At 41.6% G+C, this 22,024-nt stretch overlaps 1 protein-coding gene across 1 annotated transcript; it reads left to right on the forward strand.

Annotated features, from left to right (window-relative positions):
• The first annotated feature begins 1,976 nt into the window (after positions 1–1,976).
• On the forward strand, positions 1,977–8,043 carry KRT6A (keratin 6A). Its single transcript, XM_003252079.4, has 9 exons — positions 1,977–2,579; positions 3,493–3,707; positions 4,057–4,117; positions 4,276–4,371; positions 4,496–4,660; positions 5,162–5,287; positions 6,668–6,888; positions 7,113–7,147; positions 7,261–8,043. The coding sequence occupies exons 1-9, from the start codon at positions 2,040–2,042 to the stop codon at positions 7,494–7,496; spliced, it is 1,695 nt and encodes a 564-aa protein (XP_003252127.1). The 5' UTR covers positions 1,977–2,039; the 3' UTR covers positions 7,497–8,043.
• Positions 8,044–22,024: the final 13,981 nt, after the last annotated feature.

Here is a 22,024-nt window from a genome sequence, read left to right on the forward strand (position 1 = left end):
GCTAAGACCTTCAGTTAATTATCTCACTGAAGCCTCACAGTAGCACTCTGAGGCCAGTGCTATGTTCACTCCCAGTTTACAGGTGTAAAAACAAGGCACAAAGGGGTTAAGAAAGTACATAGGGACACCCAGGTGCTTGGTCATGGACCTGAGCCCTCTGTCTCCAGAGTTCATGCTCTTAACCAGGGGTTGGCAAATGTTTTCTTTAAAGGGACAAATAGTGACTATTTTAGGCTTTGCAGGGCATACAATCTCTGTTGCAACTACTTAGCTCTGTCTTTGTAGTGTGAAAGCAGCCGTGGACATTGGACATTGACACAGACGTAGGACACTGGGTAAATGCATATAGCTCCCACCTGACTTGCCAACCCTTCTTACCCGTCCTAGCATCATTCATGCCAAACCTAAAGCCTCTATCCCAAAAGAGTAGAGTGGGTCAGAGCACATACCAGAAGGAACACTTCTTTCCCAGAACTGGGTGGAAGCACATTCTTGGTCAACCATTGTGCAACCAGGGTGGAGGGAGGGGATCTGCTTCCGTTGTCTTGAGAAGGTATCTCGTTCTTGCCAGACGCTGAGTTAGCACCTCCTTTAGACAGGGAACACCCTGTTCTCCTGGATGCTGTGTCCCCCCCTCCAAATGTTGGAGAAATGGGACCGCTTTTAAAATAGTAACAAGAGCTTTCCTGAGGCTTTTCTTAGCGTGGGAGTTTGTTCTTCCTCCTACGGTTGCTCATTTATCCATAGGTTCTCACAGAAGATTGCCCAGGATTGCTCTCCATTCTCCTCATACACACTGCTTAGTGCATGGACTGGAAAAGTGAAGCTCATTCCTCTCTAAACCAAGCACACTCACCTTTGACAGTCTGCCCACTCTCCCAGAAGGTGTATATGGATTTGAGATTTCAAGCACTGAGATCAGAAATTAAAATGTGGAATTGACATGTTACATCATCACACTTGTAAGGGCACAGTTTTATGACTCACTGCTTCCATATGCCCCTCGACTTTCCCTACACACCCAACTGTCTGACTCTTGATTCTTAAGAAATGTCAAAATCTGTGGGAATAAAAATCCAGTGAATTCCTTAATGATTTTTATTCCACTCATTTTCAGTTGTTTAAATTAAGCTCTAGGTAAATGCTCCAAAACAGCAGGGAGAAGGGGTCTATGAATTTCAACTGGAAAGGCAGATTTACATGAGACTAAGCGCAATGGGAAAGCAAGCACTAGAGAGAGAGGTGCAGATATGGAAAGAAACTCCTGGCAGAAGTCAGGTCTCTGAGCACCCTGGGCAATGTCTGCTCCCATCATCTTAGGTAAACGCCATGTGGGCAGGAGATCACACAGCACACAGAACAAATGTTGCTCCTACAGTGTAAAGACTCAACTGCTCTCTCCCTCTTGCCTGACAAAGGAGGGTTAGATCCCCAAAGTAGACCCCGTTCCTATGTCCAGGACATAAGGGAGGACAGCCAGGAGCTCCAGAAGAACTGTTCCAAATGCAGTGGAAAAAACACAACAGGCTACTTCTTGCTCAGGCCATCAGGCAAATGCCCATACGCCCTCAGGAAGGATCCCACTCAGAGGGTGAGGCTGGTGCCAGTGGAGTTGAAAACCTGTGTGGGAAGGGGGCACACAGGGAGTGTCTAATGAAGAAGAAGGAGGGGACAATTATCACAGATCAGCTCCTTGTCTCCTTTGTTTGAGGACATGACTAACTCATGACTTCAGTGAATGTATACCCAGGCTTATTGTGTTAGGATCAAGTCAAGGCTGGAAGGCAGGAGAATTTCTCTATGACTAAAGGAAGCCAAAAAGCAATCTTCATATTTCATACCTTTCTAGAAACTGGGTGTGATCTCACTGTTGGTAAAGCCCAGCCCTTCCCAACTTGCAAGCTCACCTTCCAGGACTGGGCCCAGCCCATGCTCTCCATATATAAGCTGCTGCCCCGAGCCTGATTCCTAGTCCTGCTTCTCCTCCCTCTCACCTCCAGCCTCTCACACTCTCCTCAGCTCTCTCATCTCCTGGAACCATGGCCAGCACATCCACCACCATCAGGAGCCACAGCAGCAGCCGCCGGGGTTTCAGTGCCAGCTCAGCCAGGCTCCCTGGGGTCAGCCGCTCTGGCTTCAGCAGCGTCTCTGTGTCCCATTCCAGGGGCAGTGGTGGCCTGGGTGGCGCATGTGGAGGAGCTGGCTTTGGTAGCCGCAGCCTGTATGGCCTGGGGGGCTCCAAGAGGATCTCTATTGGAGGGGGCAGCTGTGCCATCAGTGGCGGCTATGGCAGCAGAGCCGGAGGCAGCTATGGCTTTGGTGGCGCCGGGAGTGGATTTGGTTTCGGTGGTGGAGCCGGCATTGGCTTTGGTCTGGCTGGTGGAGCCGGCCTTGCTGGTGGCTTTGGGGGCCCTGGCTTCCCTGTGTGCCCCCCTGGAGGCATCCAAGAGGTCACCATCAACCAGAGTCTCCTGACTCCCCTCAACCTGCAAATCGATCCCACCATCCAGCGGGTGCGGGCTGAGGAGCGTGAGCAGATCAAGACCCTCAACAACAAGTTTGCCTCCTTCATCGACAAGGTGAGCCAGGGCCATGCCCTCCATGGGGCACTTCAGGGTCCCCAGACCAGAAGAGTAACACCTTCCTGCCAGGGAGACCTAGGAGAGAGGGAGAAGGGGACTCAGCCCAGCTCTGCAGAGAGTGCAGATGGCTGCTGGTGCCCAGCAGGCAGCAGGGATGGGCATCACTCCCCCATGGGATCTCTGGAGTGGCCCTCACTCCTGCCTAGGGAGAGCCGTAACTTTTCATAACCCTGAAGCACAGATGAGGCCATCAGAGAATGGAGTAGGTTAACTCTTCCCTTTGAAGCGTCAAAGAAAATGCCAGGAGTACAATGGCTGGTAAATTACACTCTGGGGTCTGGATAAGAGGAAAAAATTATTGGAAACAAAATAAAGGATATTTTGGCTAGATTAAGGAAAAAGAGACTTAAAACGTTTATACGTTATGTGGAAATGTTAATTAATCCTCAAAACAAAGAATGACCATAACATCAGGATGTTTTAGAAGAGAGACTTGCACAAATGGGAAATGAGACAGGAATCGAATCATTGGGCAACATTTAACATCTCTTCTAACTGAGGTCCTATCAGTAATAAAAACTGTGTAAAATTTATCAGATGAATACTATTTTATAACTATGTTTGTAATTGTGGCTGGGAAAAGAAGGAAAAGACATGTTGAAACTCATTAATATGTTCAATAACTTAGAGAGTGAGAACACCTCAATGGTCTGTGGGACAATTTCTCTAGCGAGATTGGTGGGGTGCAAAGGAGAAAGGGTTGGGGGAGCAGAGCCCAGCCTGAGCCTTTCTACATGCACTGTAGTAGCCCAGCACCATGGCAACCTCCCGGACCTGCTAGGAAACCAGATACCAGACACTTTTTCTTCCTTCTTTTGCCTGGAAAATGACCATCTTGCTTCCCCTCCAGGTGCGGTTCCTGGAGCAGCAGAACAAGGTTCTGGAAACCAAGTGGACCCTGCTGCAGGAGCAGGGCACCAAGACCGTGAGGCAGAACCTGGAGCCATTGTTTGAGCAGTACATCAACAACCTCAGGAGGCAGCTGGACAGCATCGTCGGGGAACGGGGCCGCCTGGACTCGGAGCTCAGAGGCATGCAGGACCTGGTGGAGGACTTCAAGAACAAGTGAGTTAAACAGGAGAAATGGACTCAGTTTCCGGCAGCACAGACTTCAAGACTATTGGGTGAGCAGGGCCAGAAGGGGGTAAGATTCCTAACAACCCATGTCCATGGAAATGCAGAGCACAAATTAGTCCCTAGGAGCAAAACTGCAAGAACCACAGACGGTTATGGGAGGATGGGGAGATTAAAGAAGTGGCAAATTTAGTAGAAGCAAAAATAGTCTCTTAGGCTCTCTGCAGCAGGAAAGCCCAATTAGAATATATTCCATTCAGGAAAATGTTGAATCCCAGGCTGCTTTTCTGTTTCATCCTACCCACTGGCTCAAACATGTCCCATGCCTTTCTTCCCGTAGATATGAGGACGAAATCAACAAGCGCACAGCAGCAGAAAATGAATTTGTGACTCTGAAGAAGGTGAGCAGATGAAGCCAGGAATTCAAATTCATTTAGAAGGAGAGAAGTGGCTCTGTGTCCTTGCTCACCTGGGAGATGAGAGTTGGCAGGGGGACTAGAAGATGGGTAGATTGGAAAGGTGCGCTCAGGTAACTCCAGGTTGTTGGGTCTTTCCCCAGGATGTGGATGCTGCCTACATGAACAAGGTTGAACTGCAAGCCAAGGCAGACACTCTTACAGACGAGATCAACTTCCTGAGAGCCTTGTATGATGCAGTAAGCATCTCCACCCTCCTTCTGTTTACTCTGATGGGGTCTGCAAAGGGGAGAAGATGTATAGGGTTGGGTATCTCTGTAAATGTCAGAAGTGAAGCTGATCTTATGACCTTCTGTTCTGCAGGAGCTGTCCCAGATGCAGACCCACATCTCAGACACATCCGTGGTGCTGTCCATGGACAACAACCGCAACCTGGACCTGGACAGCATCATCGCCGAGGTCAAGGCCCAATATGAGGAGATTGCTCAGAGGAGCCGGGCTGAGGCTGAGTCCTGGTACCAGACCAAGGTGAACAGGGAGTGGGCAGCCGCTGAGGAATCCCTGTGTGCATCCCGGAATACCAGAGGTCTGCAGACTTCATTGGGGACATCTCCTGACAGGAAGCTGGGGTCCTCTCCCAGGATATGCACTCTGCACTATTAGAGTAGACATTTGCGCAACTTATGCCCAAGTCAAGGAGGAAAAAGAACCCAATGCAAGGGGAAAGCTGCCATAGACAAGGAAATAGTCATCTCTGCTTTTAGCTTCACCCTGATTGCTGACTTTCTGAAAATGGTATAGAACATTTCTACTCCCTAAAGAAACTAGGCAGGCAGTGGTGCCATAATGAGGATGGTCTGTGACTCCAGAGGTTAGCACCCACCCATCACATAACATCAACTTTTCCTCAAGTTTCTTGGGGAGAAGCCATTAGGTCCACTTCATGACATGCATGATACACAAGTGAAAGTCATCACTCCCAGGTAAGAACCCATAGACACTGTCTCTCTCTCCACCTCTGGGCTGCAGTATGAGGAGCTGCAGGTCACAGCAGGCAGACATGGGGACGACCTGCGCAACACCAAGCAGGAGATTGCTGAGATCAACCGCATGATCCAGAGGCTGAGATCAGAGATCGACCACGTCAAGAAGCAGGTACGGTGAGGTGCAATGGAGGAGAGAAGCATTTTCTTGTCAGGTCGTCAGGCAGTCATCAACCATTATATTAGGGAAAATTCCCTGGAACTCATCAAAACCAGGGAGAGGAGGCTATCAGTTCTTACCCTTAGTGGGTACCCACTGCTTAGGAGACATAGATCCTACCCATGGCATGACACAAACACATGAGAGAACCAGTCACGATGCTCAGAGTTGCAAAAACATGGTTTAGAGCAGGAGTGTCCAATCTTTTGGCTTCCGTGGGCCACAGTGGAACAAGAAGAACTGTCTTGGGCCACAGATAAAATACATTAATACAAACAATAGTTGATAAGCTAAAACAAAACAAAACAAAACGTACAGCCTTGTCCAGTGGCTCATGCCTGTAATCCCAGCACTTTGGGAGGCTGAGGCTAGTGGATTGTGAGGTCAGGAGTGAGAGACAAGCCTGACCAACATGGTGAAACACCACCTCTATTAAAAATACAAAAAAATTAGCTGGGCATGGTGGAGCGTGCCTGTAGTCCCAGCTACTCAGGAGGCTGAGGCAGGAGAATCGCTTGAGCCTGGGAGGCGGAGGTTGCAGTCAGCCGATACTGTGCCACTGCACTCCAGCCTGGGTGACAGAGCAAAACTCTGTCTTAAAAAGAAAAAGAAAAAACCCTCATAATGTATTCAGAAAGTTTAAGAATTTGTGTTGGGCTGCATTTAAAGCCATCCTGGGCTGCATGTGGCCTGTGGGCTGTAGGTTGGACAAGCTTGGTCTAGAGGAATTGGATGTATTTCCATAGGAAGACTGACTTGGAAACTGCAAAGGAACAAATTGAAAAAGAAAAGGGCAGATAAGAAAGCACAAGGAACATTGTTTCAAATCTGCTCAAGGTGAAAGAGAGAGTAGAGGAAGGGCAAAGGACAAAGAAAAGTAGATGAGAGATTCTGAGGGGGAGGAAGGCAAGGTCTCAGCAGTCTCATGTGAAGACTCATCACCTCACTTCAGGATGGTCTTAATTTTGTGCATGTTAGTGTGGCATCTATATGAGGTAATCATAAGTGGTCTTGATTTGACTGTGGAGACAACACTCCAAACAAACCAGCAGGCCCATTTCTTCCAGCGTCTGTGTCCACTGCAGTGTCTCCCATTAGTAAATATCTACATTCTCCCGCAGAATGGTTCACAAAAAGGGTTATGAGTTTTTGTTAAACGAACCAGACTGGACAAAAACTGCAAAATAAAAAAACAATAGATAGGAAGAGTCAAAGCTCATTCACCATCAATTCTGGGCTCCTGGCCCCTTCTTCACTAGGAAATAACCAGCCAGGTTTAGTCTCCTCTGGAAGACCGGATGACAAGTTTCTTCTATTCCTTTCCTCTTCTAGTGCGCCAATCTGCAGGCCGCCATTGCTGATGCTGAGCAGCGTGGGGAGATGGCCCTCAAGGATGCCAAGAACAAGCTGGAAGGGCTGGAGGATGCCCTGCAGAAGGCCAAGCAGGACCTGGCCCGGCTGCTGAAGGAGTACCAGGAGCTGATGAATGTGAAGCTGGCCCTGGACGTGGAGATTGCCACCTACCGCAAGCTGCTGGAGGGCGAGGAGTGCAGGTGGGTAACTGACCTGACTTCCTCCAACAGCTGAGTCCATCTTCAAGATGCCTGGCACTGAGCACAACTTTAGGGTGCACTGCCCATGGCCATAATTGCTCTTCCTGAGAGAAAACTAAAAGAGCAGTTTCCCACGGACTCTTCCACCCACTGAGGCTGCCCACGCTGGTCCAGGGAAGGAAGAGCTCTCTGAGGTCTCACCCTCCCTGTGTTCCTCTCCACAGGCTGAATGGCGAAGGCGTTGGACAAGTCAACATCTGTAAGTACCTTTGCTTGCCTTCCTCCCCTGCCCTTCCACTCTTCTGACTGGGCTCAGGCTGACAGGATGAGCTCATCGTGGCTTCTTGTGTCCTTGTCCCCTCCCCACCACAGCTGTGGTGCAGTCCACTGTCTCCAGTGGCTATGGCAGTGCCAGCGGCATCGGCAGTGGCTTAGGCCTGGGTGGAGGCAGCGGCTACTCCTATGGCAGTGGTCTTGGCGTTGGAGGTGGCTTCAGTTCCAGCAGCGGCAGAGCCATTGGGGGTGGCCTCAGCTCTGTTGGAGGCGGCAGTTCCACCATCAAGTACACCACCACCTCCTCCTCCAGCAGGAAGAGCTACAAGCACTAAAGTGCTTCCACTAGCTCTCGGTCCCACAGTCCTCAGGCCCTTCTCTGGCTGCAGAGCCCTCTCCTCAGGTTGCCTGTCCTCTCCTGGCCTCCAGTCTCCCCTGCTGTCCCAGGTAGAGCTGGGGATGAATGCTTAGTGCCCTCACTTCTTCTCTCTCTCTCTATACCATCTGAGCACCCATTGCTCACCATCAGATCAACCTCTGATTTTACATCATGATGTAATCACCACTGGAGCTTCACTTTGTTACTAAATTATTAATTTCTTGCCTCCAGTGTTCTATCTCTGAGGCTGAGCATTATAAGAAAATGATCTCTGCTCATTTTCATTGTAGAAAATTGCCTGGGGCTTATTTCAGAACAACTTCCACTTACTTTCCACTGGCTCCCAAACTGTCTACCTTACAAGTGTTGTGAACCCCCACCCCTGCATTATCCATGAAAGCACAAGTGACTAGTCCTATGATGTACAAAGCCTGTATCTCTGTGATGATTTCTGTGCTCTTCGCTCTTTGCAATTGCTAAATAAAGCAGATATATAATACAATGTATTCTTTTACTTTGACTTGCTTTGGGACCAAAGTTTTGGGCTTAAACTTTTTTACCTGATAAGTGAATATTTATTTTTAAAAGATAATCCATTCTTTATACACATAACTCCCCTCCTTTAGAGAGGTTCATCAAACTTCAGCTTGGTATCATGACATTCAGAGTGTATTTCTAGATCAAATTCCATCTAAACTTTTGGCAAATGGAGTGGGAGGCATCTGGTCCACCAGCATTGTCCACTCCATTTTAACTGTCCATACCAGGAACTAGCATCCCATTCCCTCTGCCTTGGTTTCCAGGACCACTTTTCCCCTTATGCCAGGGCTCAGCCTAATTGTCCAGTTAAGAAACATATTATCGGCCAACTAGAGCAAGTTATTTGACAAAAGAATCAGATATGTGATTAATCATTATAGTTGCCCTCATGAGCAAGAAACTTGCCTGACAACATGTATCAAGCACAATTAAAATGTGCATACACTGAACCATAATTATACTTCTAGAAATGTATCCTGAGGAAATAGAACAAATTCAGAAAGGTGTATGCACACAGATGTGCATCACAGGAATCTTCACAACAGGGAAAAGTTGGAGACATTCGAGCTGGTCAAATTAAGAGCTCAAAGACTCAGGCCAAAACTCAGGTGCTTATTCCCTGAAGAGTGAAGGCAGTAGAAGAGAAAAATTTCCTCCTCATAGGAGAAGGCTCTGACAGAGATCCACAGATAGCAAGCCTAATGCTCTGAGAGAGATCCAAAGAAACCAAATCCATGTTGCTCAGAAGAGATGGTCCTATTCTTCTCTTTGGTGTGAACTGTCCTGGTTTAACTTTATGAATGGGGAAGGGAAAACTCAGAATAAGGTTCGAGGTTGGTCTATTGACTTGTCCTGTCCCCGGGCCACTTCAGTCTTTGTTGCCCCCATGAGTGACAATTATCTTCCTAACTCTAAGATTCTCATACCACTGAAGAAATTTTCTTGGATTATACTGGTGTTTCTGGCTCCTGCTGTATTGGTATCCAAATGTGTTCATCTCCAAAAGATCCCCCAGCAATATGGGAAGTTTTTCACATTGGCACTTCCTCACATTCTCCCCAGAACTTTCCTGACAGCAGAAAGGTGAAGACTGACTTCCAAAATCTAAGCAATCTTACCACATATATATGTACCCTTCAGAAATAATGAAAAAGAAAATAATTGACAAGAAAAATTATCTAGAATATAGCAATACAGCAAAAGGAGGTTAAAAATTATCCATATAGGTTTAAATAAAATTAAAATCTTATAGTTCATGGGCATTAAAAATGTAATAAAGAAATACTACAAACAACTCTATTGGAAATTTGATAGCTTAGTTTGAGAAGAATTGTTACTAATTCTTCTGTAAATGTTGAGTAGAATTCAGTAGTAAGGTCATCTGCTCCTGGATTTTTCTTTGTTGGAACACTTTTTATTACTGATTCAACCTCATTATTTGTTATTGATCTGTTCAGATTTTCTAATTCTTCTTAGTTCAATCTTGGTAGGTGTTTATGTCCAGGAATTTACACATTTCCTCTAGGTTTTCAAATTTATTGGCATATAGTTGTTCATAAGTAGTCTCTAGTGATCCTTTCTATTTCTGTGTTGTCCATTGTGATGTCTCCTTTTTCATTTCTGATTTTATTTATTTGCATCTTCTCTCTTTTTTTCTTAGTCTAGCTAATGGTTTGTCAATTTTGTTTATCAGCTTTTTGTTTCCTTGATCTTTGGTATTTTTTAGTCTCATTTTTGTTATTTCTGATTTGGTCTTTATTATTTATTTCCTTCTACTAATTTTGGGTTTGGTTCTTTCTTGTTTTTCTAGTTCCTCAAGGTAGAACATTAGGTTGTTAATTGGAAACCTTTCTAGTTTTTTGATGTAGGCACTTATTGCTATAAACTTGTCTCTATATTAACTCTTCTCAAACTATTCCAAAAAAATTAAAGCAGAGGAAATTCTTCCTAACTCATTCTACAAGGCCAGTATAATCCTGATATCAAAACCAGACAAGGACACAACATGGAAAAGAAAATTAAAGGCCAATATCCCTGATGAACACAGAGGCAAAAATTCTCAACAAAACACTAGCAAACCAAATTCAACAACACATCAGAAAGAGAATACACTATAATCAAGTGGGATTTATCGCAGAAATGCAAGGATGGTTCAACATATGCATATATGTCATACATCACATTAATAGAATGGACAGAAACCATATGATCATCTCAACAGATGCAGAGAAACTTTTGATAAAATTCAACATCCCTTCATGATAAAAACTCTTAATAAATTAGGCATAGAAGGAAAGTACCTCAATATAATAAAGTCCATATAGGACAAACCTATAGCTAACCTCTTACTAAACAAGGAAAAGCTGAAAGTTTTTCCTCTAAGAACTGGAACAAGACAAGGATGTCCTCTCACCACTTTCATGCAACATAGTATTGGAAGTCCTAGCCAGAGCAATTAGGCAACAAAAAGAAATAAAGGGCATCCAAACTGGAAAGGAGGAAGTCAAATTGTCCCTGTTTGCAGATGACATAATATTTTATATAGAGAAACCTAAAGACTACAAAAATGCTTAGAATTGATAAACAAATGCAGTAAAGTTGCAGGATACAAAATTAATAAGCAAATACCAGTAGCATTTCTATACCTAAAAACAAAACTAGCTAAAAAAATCAAGAAGGCAAACCCATTTACAATAACTATAAAAATGAAATAAAATTTCCAGGAATAAATTTAACCAAGGAGGTGGGAAACTTCTGCAAGGAAAACCACAAAACCCTGATGAAATAAATTGAAGAACATACAAACAAATGGAAAGATATCCCATGCTCATGGAATGGAAAAATTAATATTGTTAAAATGACAATACTACCCAAAGCAATCTACAGATTAATGCAATCCCTATCAAAATATTAATGATGTTCTTTACAGAAATAGAAAAAAAATTCTAAAATTTGTATGGAACCACAAAAGACCACCACCCCATGCCCAGTAACCAAAGCAATCCTGATCAAAAAGAACAAAGCTGAAGTTATTATACTACAAGATGTCAAAATATATCACAATGCCATAGTAACAAAAATAGCATGATACTGGCGTAAAAACAGATACAGAGACCAATGGAACAGAATAGAGAACCTAGGAATTAATCTACTTATCTATAGCCAACCGATTTTTGACTAAGTTTTCAACAACACTCCTTGGGGAAAAAAACAGCCTTTTCAATAAATGATGCTGGGAAAACTGAATATCCATGTGTGAAAGAATGAAACTAGAGCCCTGCTTCTCATTTTATATAAAAATCAACTCAAAATGAATGAAAGACCTAAATGTAAGACCCAAAATGATAATACTACTAGAAGAAAACATAAAGGAATCACTTCAGAACATTTGTCTGGGAAAAGATTTTATAAATAAGACCTCAACAGCACAGGCAATGAAAGCAAAAATAAACAAATGGGATTGTATCAAACTAAAAAGCTTCTGTACTGCAGAGGAAACAATCAACAGAGTGAAAAGACAACCTACAGAATGAGAGTAAAGTATTTGTTGAGTCTTCATCCAACAATATCCAGAATATATAAGGAACTCAAACATCTCAACAGCAAACAGCAAACAATTCAATTTAAAAATTGGCAAATGATCTGAACAGACACTTATTGAAAGAAGACATACGAATGGCAAACAAATATATAAAAAATGCTCAACATCATTAATCAACAGGGAAATGCAAATCAAAACTACAACCAGCTATCATCTCACCCCAGTTAGGATGGCTATTATCAAAAAGACAAAAAATAACAAAAGCTGACAAGGATGCAGAGAAAAGAAAACTCTTTTACATTGCTGGTGAGAATATAAACTACCACAGCAACTATGAAGAATAGTATGGAGGTTCCCAAAACAACTACAAATAGAACTACTATATGATCCAGCAATCTCACTACTGAGAATTTATCCAAAGGAAACGAAATCATGATATCAAACAGATATCTGAACCTCATGTTTATTGCAGCACTATTCACAATAGCCAAGATGTGGAATCAACCTAGGTGTCCAGCAACAGATGAATGGATAAAGAAAATATGGTATATATACACTATGGAATACTATCAGCCACAATAGAAAGTCAAATCTTGTGATTCATGGCAACATGGAGGGAACTGGAAGACATTATCTTAAGTGAAGTAAGCCACGGACAGAAAGTTAAACACCACATATTCTTGCTCATATGTGGAAGCTTAAAAAACTTGATCTTAGAGAAGTGAAAAGTAGGACAGAGGATACTAGAGGATAGGAAGGATAGGGGGAAGGGTGGGATAGAGACAGACTTGTTATAGGATGTAAAATTACAGCTACTTTGAAGGAATAAGTTCTAGTGTTCTCTACCACCATAGGATGACTGTAGTTAACAATGTATATAGTTTCAAACAGCTGGAAGGAGGATATTGAAAGTTAACAAAAAGAAATGCTAAATGTTTGAAACGATAGATATGCTAATTACCCTGATCTGATCACTATACATTATATGCCTAGAAACATCACTATGTACCTCATGAAGATGTACAATTACTATTCATCTATTAAAATTAAAATTTTAAAGAACTTTCATATTAAACACAACTTGTAAACTTAGATTAAATGGGCTAAACCTTGAAGACACAAAATACCAAATATCTCACAAGGATAAACTGACAATCAGAATAGCCATATACCTCTTAGATAAATTGAATCAATAATATATAACCTTTCAATAAAGAAAGCATTGAGAGAGATATTTTCATTGGTTCACTCTAGGAGCATTTAAAAAATGAGATGACAACAATACTCTACAATCTCTTTCAGAAAATAGAAGCAAGACAGCACTTTCTAATTCATCATATGGAGGCCAGTATAACACTTACATTAAAACTAGATAAAGACAGTTCAAGAAAGAAAAACTAAAGATCAATACCTATTATAAACATAGACACAAAAATGTTCAAGAAAATATTACCAAATTGAATCCAACCAAGTATATAAAGAATTATATACTATGAACGAGTGGGATTTATTTCAGATATGCAAGCCTAGTTTAACATTGAAAATCAATCAATGCAATCCACTACATCAAAGGAATAAAAAAGGAAAATCAAGTGATTATAACAATTGATGCAACAAAGGTATAAAACACAACCTACCATCCATTCAAGTTAAAAAATATTAACTCTCAGAAAGTAAAGAATAGAGACAACTTCCTAAACTTGGCAAAGAATGTCTAGAGAAATTCCATAGCTAATAACATCACACTTAATGTTGAGAGACTGGACCTTTTTCCCCTAGACTAAGAACAAGGCAAGCATATCCTCTCCCACTGTTATTCATAATGTACTGGAAATCTAACTAGATCAAGAAGATGTGAAAAAGAAATAAAAGTTAGGCAGAAATGAAGAAATAAAGCAGTCTTTGTTCTCATATTACATTATAATCTATGTAGAAAATTCTAAAGAATCTACCAAAAACCTCCAGGAAATAATAAGCAAAGATAGCAAAACTGCATTAAAAAAGGTTACTGTAAAAAGTAAGTACATTCTTTTTGTTTTGTTTTGTTTCATATTTGTTTGTGTTTTGAGACAGGGTGCTGTTCTGTTATCCAGGCTAGAGTGCAGTGGCATGATCATGGCTCACTGTAGCCTCAACCTCCCTGGTTCAAGTGAGCCTCCCACCTCAGCCACACAAGTAGCTGGGACTACAGGTGCATGCCACCATGCATGGCTGATTTTTTGTATTTATTGTATAGATGGGGTTTTCACCATATTGTCCAGGCTGGTTTTGAACTCTGGGGCTCAAGCAATCTACCTGCCTCAGTCTCCCAAAGTATTGGGATTAGAGGTGTAAGCCACCACACCTGGCCAAAAAGTAAGTACATTCTTATATACCAGCAATAAAGAACTGAAATTTGAAATTAAAAATCAATATTATTCACAATAGCACAACTAGAATAAGTACTTAGGCATAAATCTGACAAAATATATAGAAAAGAAGATACAGGTAGAAACTACTAAATAATGATTAAAGAAATCAGGTGAATAAATTAAGGGGTATTACATATTCAATATTATTAATTGAATTGACTCAATATTATTAAGCTGTCAATGCTTTCTAACTTGATGTATAGATTCAACATAATTTCAGTACAAACCCCAGCAGGCTAGTTTCAACAAACTGAATAAAGATTGTATGTAAAGAAAATAGATCTTTGCAAGGTGAATAAGTGAAACAACTGTAGTGATGAAATAATGATATACATTTGCCAAAACCCACAAAATTTTTTGTTTTAAAATTAATGTTATTTTAATTGAAAAAGTAAGAATATAAATTTATGAAGTTCAATATGATGTTTATACATGTATACACACACACACACACATACACACACACACATACACAAAGTGGAACGATTAAACCAGGCAAATTAACATCTCATGTCATTTTTTGTAGGGTGAGACATTTGAAATTTACCCCTCTAGTTATTTTGAGATGTGCAGTATGTTATTACTATGGTCACATTGCTGTGAAACAGATCTCAAGACTTATTCCTCCTGTCTAATTGACCCTTTGACAAAGTTTGTGCCCTTTGACCCATCTCTAGTAACCATTGTTCTATTCTCTATTTCCATGAAATTTGACTTTTTAAGATTTCACATATAAGTGTGATCATGTGGTATTCCTACACCTGCCTTATTTCATTTAGCATGATGTTCTCCATCATGTCTTTTGTATTAGTCCATTCTTATCCTGCTTTGAAGAAATATCCAAGACTGAGTAATTCATAAAGAAAAGGGGTTTAATTGACTCACAGTTCTGCATGGCTGGGGAGCCTTCAGGAAACTTACAATCATGGTGTAAGAGACCTTTTCACAGAGTAGCAGGAGACAGAGTGAGTGCAAGCAGAGGAAATGCCAGATTCTTATAAAACCATCAGATCTCATGAGAACTCACTCACTATCATGAGAACAGTATTGGGGAAACTGCCCCCATGATCCATTCACTTCCCACTGAGTCCCTCCCACAATATGTGGGGATTATGGGAACTACAATTCAAGATAAGATTTGGGTGGGGACACAGCCAAACCATATAATTCCACCCCTGGTCCCTCCCAAATCTCAGGTCCTCGTATTTCAAAACACAATCATGTCTTCCCAAAAGTCCCCCGAATTCTTAACTCATTCCAGCATTAACTCAAAAGTACAAGTCCAAAGTCTCACCTGAGACAAGTCCCTTCCACCTGTGAGCTGGTAAAATCAAACATGAGTTAGTTCCTTCCAAGATACAATGGGAGTATAGGCATTGGGTGAATACAGCCATTCCAAGTGGGAAAAATTGGCCAGAACAAAGGGGTTATATGACCCCTGCAAGCCTAGAATCCAATAGGGCAGTCATTAAACTTTAAAGTTCCAAAATGTTCTCCTTTGACTCCATGTCTCACATCCACATCACACTGATGTGAGAGGTGGGCTACCATGGCCTTGAGAAGCTCTGCCCTGGTGGCTTTGCAGGGTACAGCCCCTCCTCCTGGCTGCTTTCACAGGCTAGCATTGAGTGCCTGTGGCTTTTCCAGGCACACAGTACAAGCTGTCAGTGGATCTATCATTATGAGATCTGGAGGATGGTAACCTACTTCTGACAGCCCCACTAGGCAGTGCCTCAGTGGGGACTCTGTGTTGGGGCTCCAACCCCACATTTCCCTCCCACGCTGCCCTAGCAGAGATTCTTCATGAGGGCTCCACTCCTACAGCAAATTTCTGCCTGGACATCCAGGCGTTTCCATACACCCTCTGAAATCTAGGCAGAAGTTCCCAAACCTCAATTTTTGACTTCTGTGAACTCAACACCACATGGGAGCCACCAAGGTTTGGTGCTTGTATCCTCTGAGACAATGGCCTGAGCTGTAGCTTGACCTTTTTTAGCTACAGCTGGAGCTGAAGCAGTTGGGATGCAGGGCACCATGTTCCAAGGCTGCATAGAGCAGGGGGACCCTGGGCTGGGTCCTTTTCCTTCCTAGGAAAATGGTCTATTTTTCCTTCCTAGGCCTCTTGGTCTGCTGCTGTGAAGGTCTCTGACATGCCCTGGAGACATTTTCCCCATTGTCTCGGTGATTAACATTCACCTCCTTGTTACTTATGCAAATTCCTGTAGAGGGCTTGAATTTCTCCCCATAAAATGGGTTTTTCTTTTCTACTGCATCATCAGGCTGCGAAATTTCCAAACTTTTATGCTATGTCACCTCTCGAATGCTTTTCTGCTTAAAAATTTCTTCTGCTAGACACCCTAAATTGTCTCTCTCAAGTTTAAAGCTCCACAGATCTCTAGGGCAGGTTCAAAATGCCTCCAGTCTCTGTGAAAGCATAGCAAGAGTGGCCTTTACTCCAGTTCTCAACAAGGTCCTCATCTTTATCTGAGACCACCTCAGCCTGGACTTCATTGTTCATATCACTGTCAGTAGTTTGATTAAAGCCATTCAACAAGACCCTAGAAAGTTCCAAACTTTCCCACATTTTTCTGTCTTCTGAGCCCACCACACTGTTCCAACCTCTGCCTGTTACCCAGTTCCAAAGTCACTTCCACATTTTCAGGTATCTTTATAGCAGCACCCCACTTTCTGTGGTAACAATTTACTAGTGCTTTCTTTTGCTGCTATGAATAAATATCTGAGACTCGGTAATTCATATAAAAAAGAGGTTTAATTGGCTCACAGTTCTTCATGGCTGGGAGCGGTCTCAGGAAACTTACAATCATGATGGAAGGCACCTCTTCACAGGGCTCAAGGAGAGAGAATGAGTGCAAGCAGGGGAAATGCCAGATGCTTATAAAACCATCAGATCTCATGAGACTCACTCACTATCTTGAGAACAGCATGGGGTAAGCCACTCCCATGATACAATCATTTCCCACTGAGTCCCTTCCATGACACATGGGGATTATGAAAACTACAATTCAAGATGTGATTTGGTTGGGGACTCAGCCAAACCATATTATCTTTGTTTCTTAGAGCAGTTTTAGGTTCACAACAAAATTGTCCAGAAGATACAAAGACTTAGCATATATCCCCTGCCCATACAAATTCATAGCTTCACCCATTAACAACACCAAACAGAGCAGTACATTTGTTGCAACCAATGAATCTACATTGGCATGTCATTATTATCCAAAGTTCATAGTTTACATTAGGGTTCATTCTTAGTGTTGTACATTTTATGGATTTTGAACAATGTATTATGAAGTTTATCTATTATTATTGTATCATACAGGTTAGTTTCACTACCCTAAAAAATCCTCCATTCTAAGCCTATTCATCCTTCCTTCCCCACTAACAGCCAATAATCTTTTTGCTGTCCTCATAATTGTGCCTAAAGTATGCCTTCTAACAGGAATCATACAATATGTAGCCTTTACAGATTGGCTTTTTTCACTTGGTAACATGCATCTAAATTTCCTACATGTCTTTTCATGGCTTGACAGCTCATTTCTTTTTAGTGTTGAATAATATTCCATTGTCTTGATAGGCCACAGTTTGTCTACTATTCACCTATTAAAAGACATATTGGTTGCTTCCTAGTGTGAACCCAAATATCTGAGACAGGTCTCAGTCAATTTAGGAAGTTTATTTTGCCAAAATTAAGGATGCACACCATGACACTGCCTCAGGAGGTCCTGACAACCTGCACCCAATATGGTTGGGGGACAGCTTGGTTTTATACATTTTAGGGACACCTGAGACATCAATCAATATATGTAAGATGGTACATTGGTTCAGTCTGAAATATGGGACAACTTGAAGCTGGGAGGGAGGCCTCCAGGTTATAGGTAGCTAAGAGACAAATAGTTGCATTCTTTTGAGTTTCTCATTAGTCTTTCCAAAGGAAGCAATCAGATATACATCTATCTCAGTGAATACAGACGGTTGACTTTGAATAGAATGGGAGGCGGGTTGCCCTAAGCAGTTCCCAGCTTGACTTTTCCCTTTAGCTTAGTGATTTGGGGATCCCAAGATTTATTTTCCTTTCACACTAGTTTGGGCAATTGGTAATAAAGCTACTATAAATATCTGTGTATTAGTCCGTTCTCGCACTGCTATAAAGAAATACCTGAAACTGGATAATTTATAAAGTAAAAAGGTTTAATTGGCTCACAATTATGCAGGCTCTATAGGCCTCTGCTTCTGCGGAGGCCTCAGGAAACTTACAATCATGGTAGAAGGTGAAAGAGAAGCTGGCACATCTTATATGACTGCAGCAGAAGGAAGAGAGAGAGAAGGGGAAGGTGCTACACACTTTTAAACACCAGACCTCATGAGAACTCACTCACTATCATGAGAACACAAAGGGGGGAGTTTACCCCCATCATCTAATCACCTCCCACGAGGCTCCTCCTCCAACACAGGGGATTACCATTCAACATGAGATTTGGGTGGGGACACAAATCCAAACCACATCAATCTGTGTGCAGGTCTCTAAATGGGCATATACTTTCAATTCATTTGGGTAAATACTAATGAGTTCAATAGCTCAATTGTATGGTAAAAGTAGGTTTAGTTTTGGGAGAAACTGCCAAACTGTCTCCCAAAGTGGCCATGTCATTTTGTATTTCCACAAGCAATGAATTCTCATTCCTGTTGTTCCACATCTTCACCAGTATGCGGTATTCTCAGTGTTCTGGATTTTAAACATTTGAATAGATGTGTAGTGTTATCTCATTTTGTTTTTAAATTTTAACTTACCTGATGACATATAATGTTGAACATCTTTCATATGCTTATTTGCCATTTGTATATCTGCTTTCGTTATGTATCTGTTAAACACTCTGGCCCATTTTATAACCAGGTTGTTTCTTATTGTTAATTTTAAGAGTTCTTTGTATAGTTCTGGTAACAGTCCTTTATCAAATATGTCTTTTGCCAATATATTCTTACTCTGCAGCTTGACTTCTCATTCTCTTGGCAGTGTTTTATGCAAAGTCTGATGCATTGAAATTTTGATGAAGTTCAGCTTATACACACACACACACACACACACACACATGCATAAATATAGAAAGAGATATCCTTTTGGTTACACACACACACACACGTATATAGATAGATGATACATAGATAGATGATAGATAGATGATAGATAGATAGATAGATAGATAAGAGAGAAAGAGTTATTATTATTAACAATCAGATGATGTAATCTTGGAGGCTAACAAGTCCCAAGATGGCAAGTTGGAGAGCCGATGTTCTAGTTCCAGACTCAATCCCAAGGAATCCAAAGATTTGATGGTGTAGCTTCAATCCAAAACACCACAGGCTTGAGACCCAGAACAAGCAGCTGTTTTAGATAAAGTCTGAGGGCAATATAAAAACAAAAATCCAATGTTCCAGTTCAAAGACAGTCATGCAGGAAGATTATCCACTTACTCAGTCTTTGTATTATATTTATGCCTTCAACTGACTAAATAGGCCCACCCACATTAGGAAGGGTAACCTGCTTTACTCAGTCTAACAATTCAGATTCAGATTTTAATCTCACACAGAAGCATCCGAAGAGACATATCCAGAATAGTGTTTGAGCAAATATCTGGGCACCCTGTGGCCCAGTCACGTTGATAGCATTTTGTTGCCCATTGGCATCATTTTGTTGCTAAGGCAAAGAAAGCAGAGAACCTGTGATTTGTGAGCCACTCTGCAGTGATCTTTGCTGGCTTTTTTGAATTGATGTTTAAAATAATTATTCACACAGCCTTGTTTCATAATGAGAATTCCAACCCACCTGAATATGCCCCAGGACCTTCCTCCCAGAATACGTCCTGTAAATGGCAGCCCCAGAGGATGCTCATCTCATTAAAAATGAGCACCAGTTGGAAAGGAACCATTCCAGGATCCACAAAAGATCTATGCATTTAAAACTGAAAGGAGTGAGGGAAAAAAAGGCACTTAATGCTCAACAGAAAAAAGGCACAATAAAGTGTTAGCAAAAAAATTTCAATGAAACGATAACCTCCATAAATTAAGAGAACTAAGGGACAATATATTGAAACAATAAAGAACAAAAGAAACAAAGACCAAGTGAAAGCAGCACAAAGAGGAAAGAAAGATATTGCTGAAGGCACAGTAATTGACATATAGGAAAAGATGGAGAAATCAAACAGAAAAAAAGGGATCAGAGTGGTAAAAGAGAATAAAGAGAAAAAAATAGATTTGGAAGGCAAAGTAGAGACACCACAAACTTAACTGGAAGATAATACATGTGTATGTATTTAATATATATAATTTTAAAATATTTTATATATGTATGCAAATTTAATATATAAAACACACAGAAAAACCTCTCTCTCTCTCTTTAGCTATAATTCACCTACACAATACCTTTCTAGGGGCCTTACTCTATATATAAAACTCCCCCTCCTCTCTCACCCTCTGTCTTCTCTCACATACACATGCGCGCACACACACACACACACACACACGCAAATACACACATCTCACATATTCCCCAGAAAAAGCTCAGAAACATATCCAAGTAAAGTTACTAGAAGGATACACAAGGACCTGATAACAGTCCTTACTTCCACATAAAAAGTTTGCATGGCGGGGAATGGCTTTAGTAAGTATTTCCTCCTTAAACATTTATTACATATTCGATTTATAAACATATAAATAAACGTGTAAATAACAATTTTCAATTTTTTTATTTTAATTAATTTATTTTTTTGAGACAGAGTGTCGCTTTGTCACCCAGGCTGGAGTGCAGTGGTGCAATCTCGGCTCACTGCAACCTCTGCCTCCCAGGTTCAAGGGATCCTCCCACCTCAGCCTCTGGAGTAGGAGCTGGGATTACAGACATGCACTACAACACCAGCTAATTTTTGTATTTTTAGTGGAGATGGGGTTTCACCACGTTGGCCAGGCTGGTCTAAAACTCCTGACCTCAGGTGATTAGCCCGCCTCGACCTCTGAAATTGCTGGGATCACAGGCATGAGCCACTGCACCCGGCCAATTTTCAATATTTAAATAGGCATTCTACTACCTCCACATCTGGAAAGTCTAAATATATGAGAGTCTTATTAAGCTTCAAGTTTTAATGATCAGTTTGCAGGAAATATAGAGGACACAGTAGCATCTTAAATGAAACACTGTGAGTAAGCAATGAGGAAATCCCAAAGACTGAAACACTACCCAGGACAATTAACCTGGTCTCATCAACAAATGAATTGTAAACAATAATGAAATAAATAAACAAGGACATTGGAGAATTGAATAGACACATTGATGTTAATAAATACACAAATTGGGTGGGAGCAGTGGCTCATGCTTGTAATCCCAGCACTTTTGGAGGCTGAGCCGGGTGGATCACCTGAGGTCAGGAGTTCCAGACCAGCCTGGCCAACATGGCGAAACCCCATCTCTACTAAAAATACAAAAAATTAGCCATGCTTGGTGGTGGGCACCTGTAATCTCAGCTACTCAGGAGGCCGAGGTGAGAGAATCTCTTGTACCTGGGAGGCGGAGGTTGCAGTGAACCTAGATCGCACCACTGGACTCTAGCCTGGGCGACAGAGTGAGACTGTGTCTCAAAACGAAAAAAAAAAAAATTACCCTTCCCCACTGTCCCCTCTACACCCCCTCTCTGTGCTCTTTTCTTCCTAGTAAAGCATTACTTTCTTTCTAGCTCAGTGATGCCACTAGATGTGATGTCTTCTATTTCCTTTTGTGTTATTTGTCATCTTTATTAGAGTCAACTCCTTGAGGGCGAAGACTTAATAAATACATAAATTTTAAAAATACAAAATAATATTTCAGTTATATTTTTTAAAGGCCGATCATTTAGAGATTAATATTGAATTAATATTGAATTAAATCCCAAATATTTTGGGGATTTAAAAAAATTTAACATTGATAAGGGAATTGGGTGGAAGTATACA

This window comes from Nomascus leucogenys, chromosome 11 (genome assembly GCF_006542625.1).
Source record: "Nomascus leucogenys isolate Asia chromosome 11, Asia_NLE_v1, whole genome shotgun sequence".
Lineage (NCBI taxonomy): Eukaryota > Metazoa > Chordata > Mammalia > Primates > Hylobatidae > Nomascus > Nomascus leucogenys.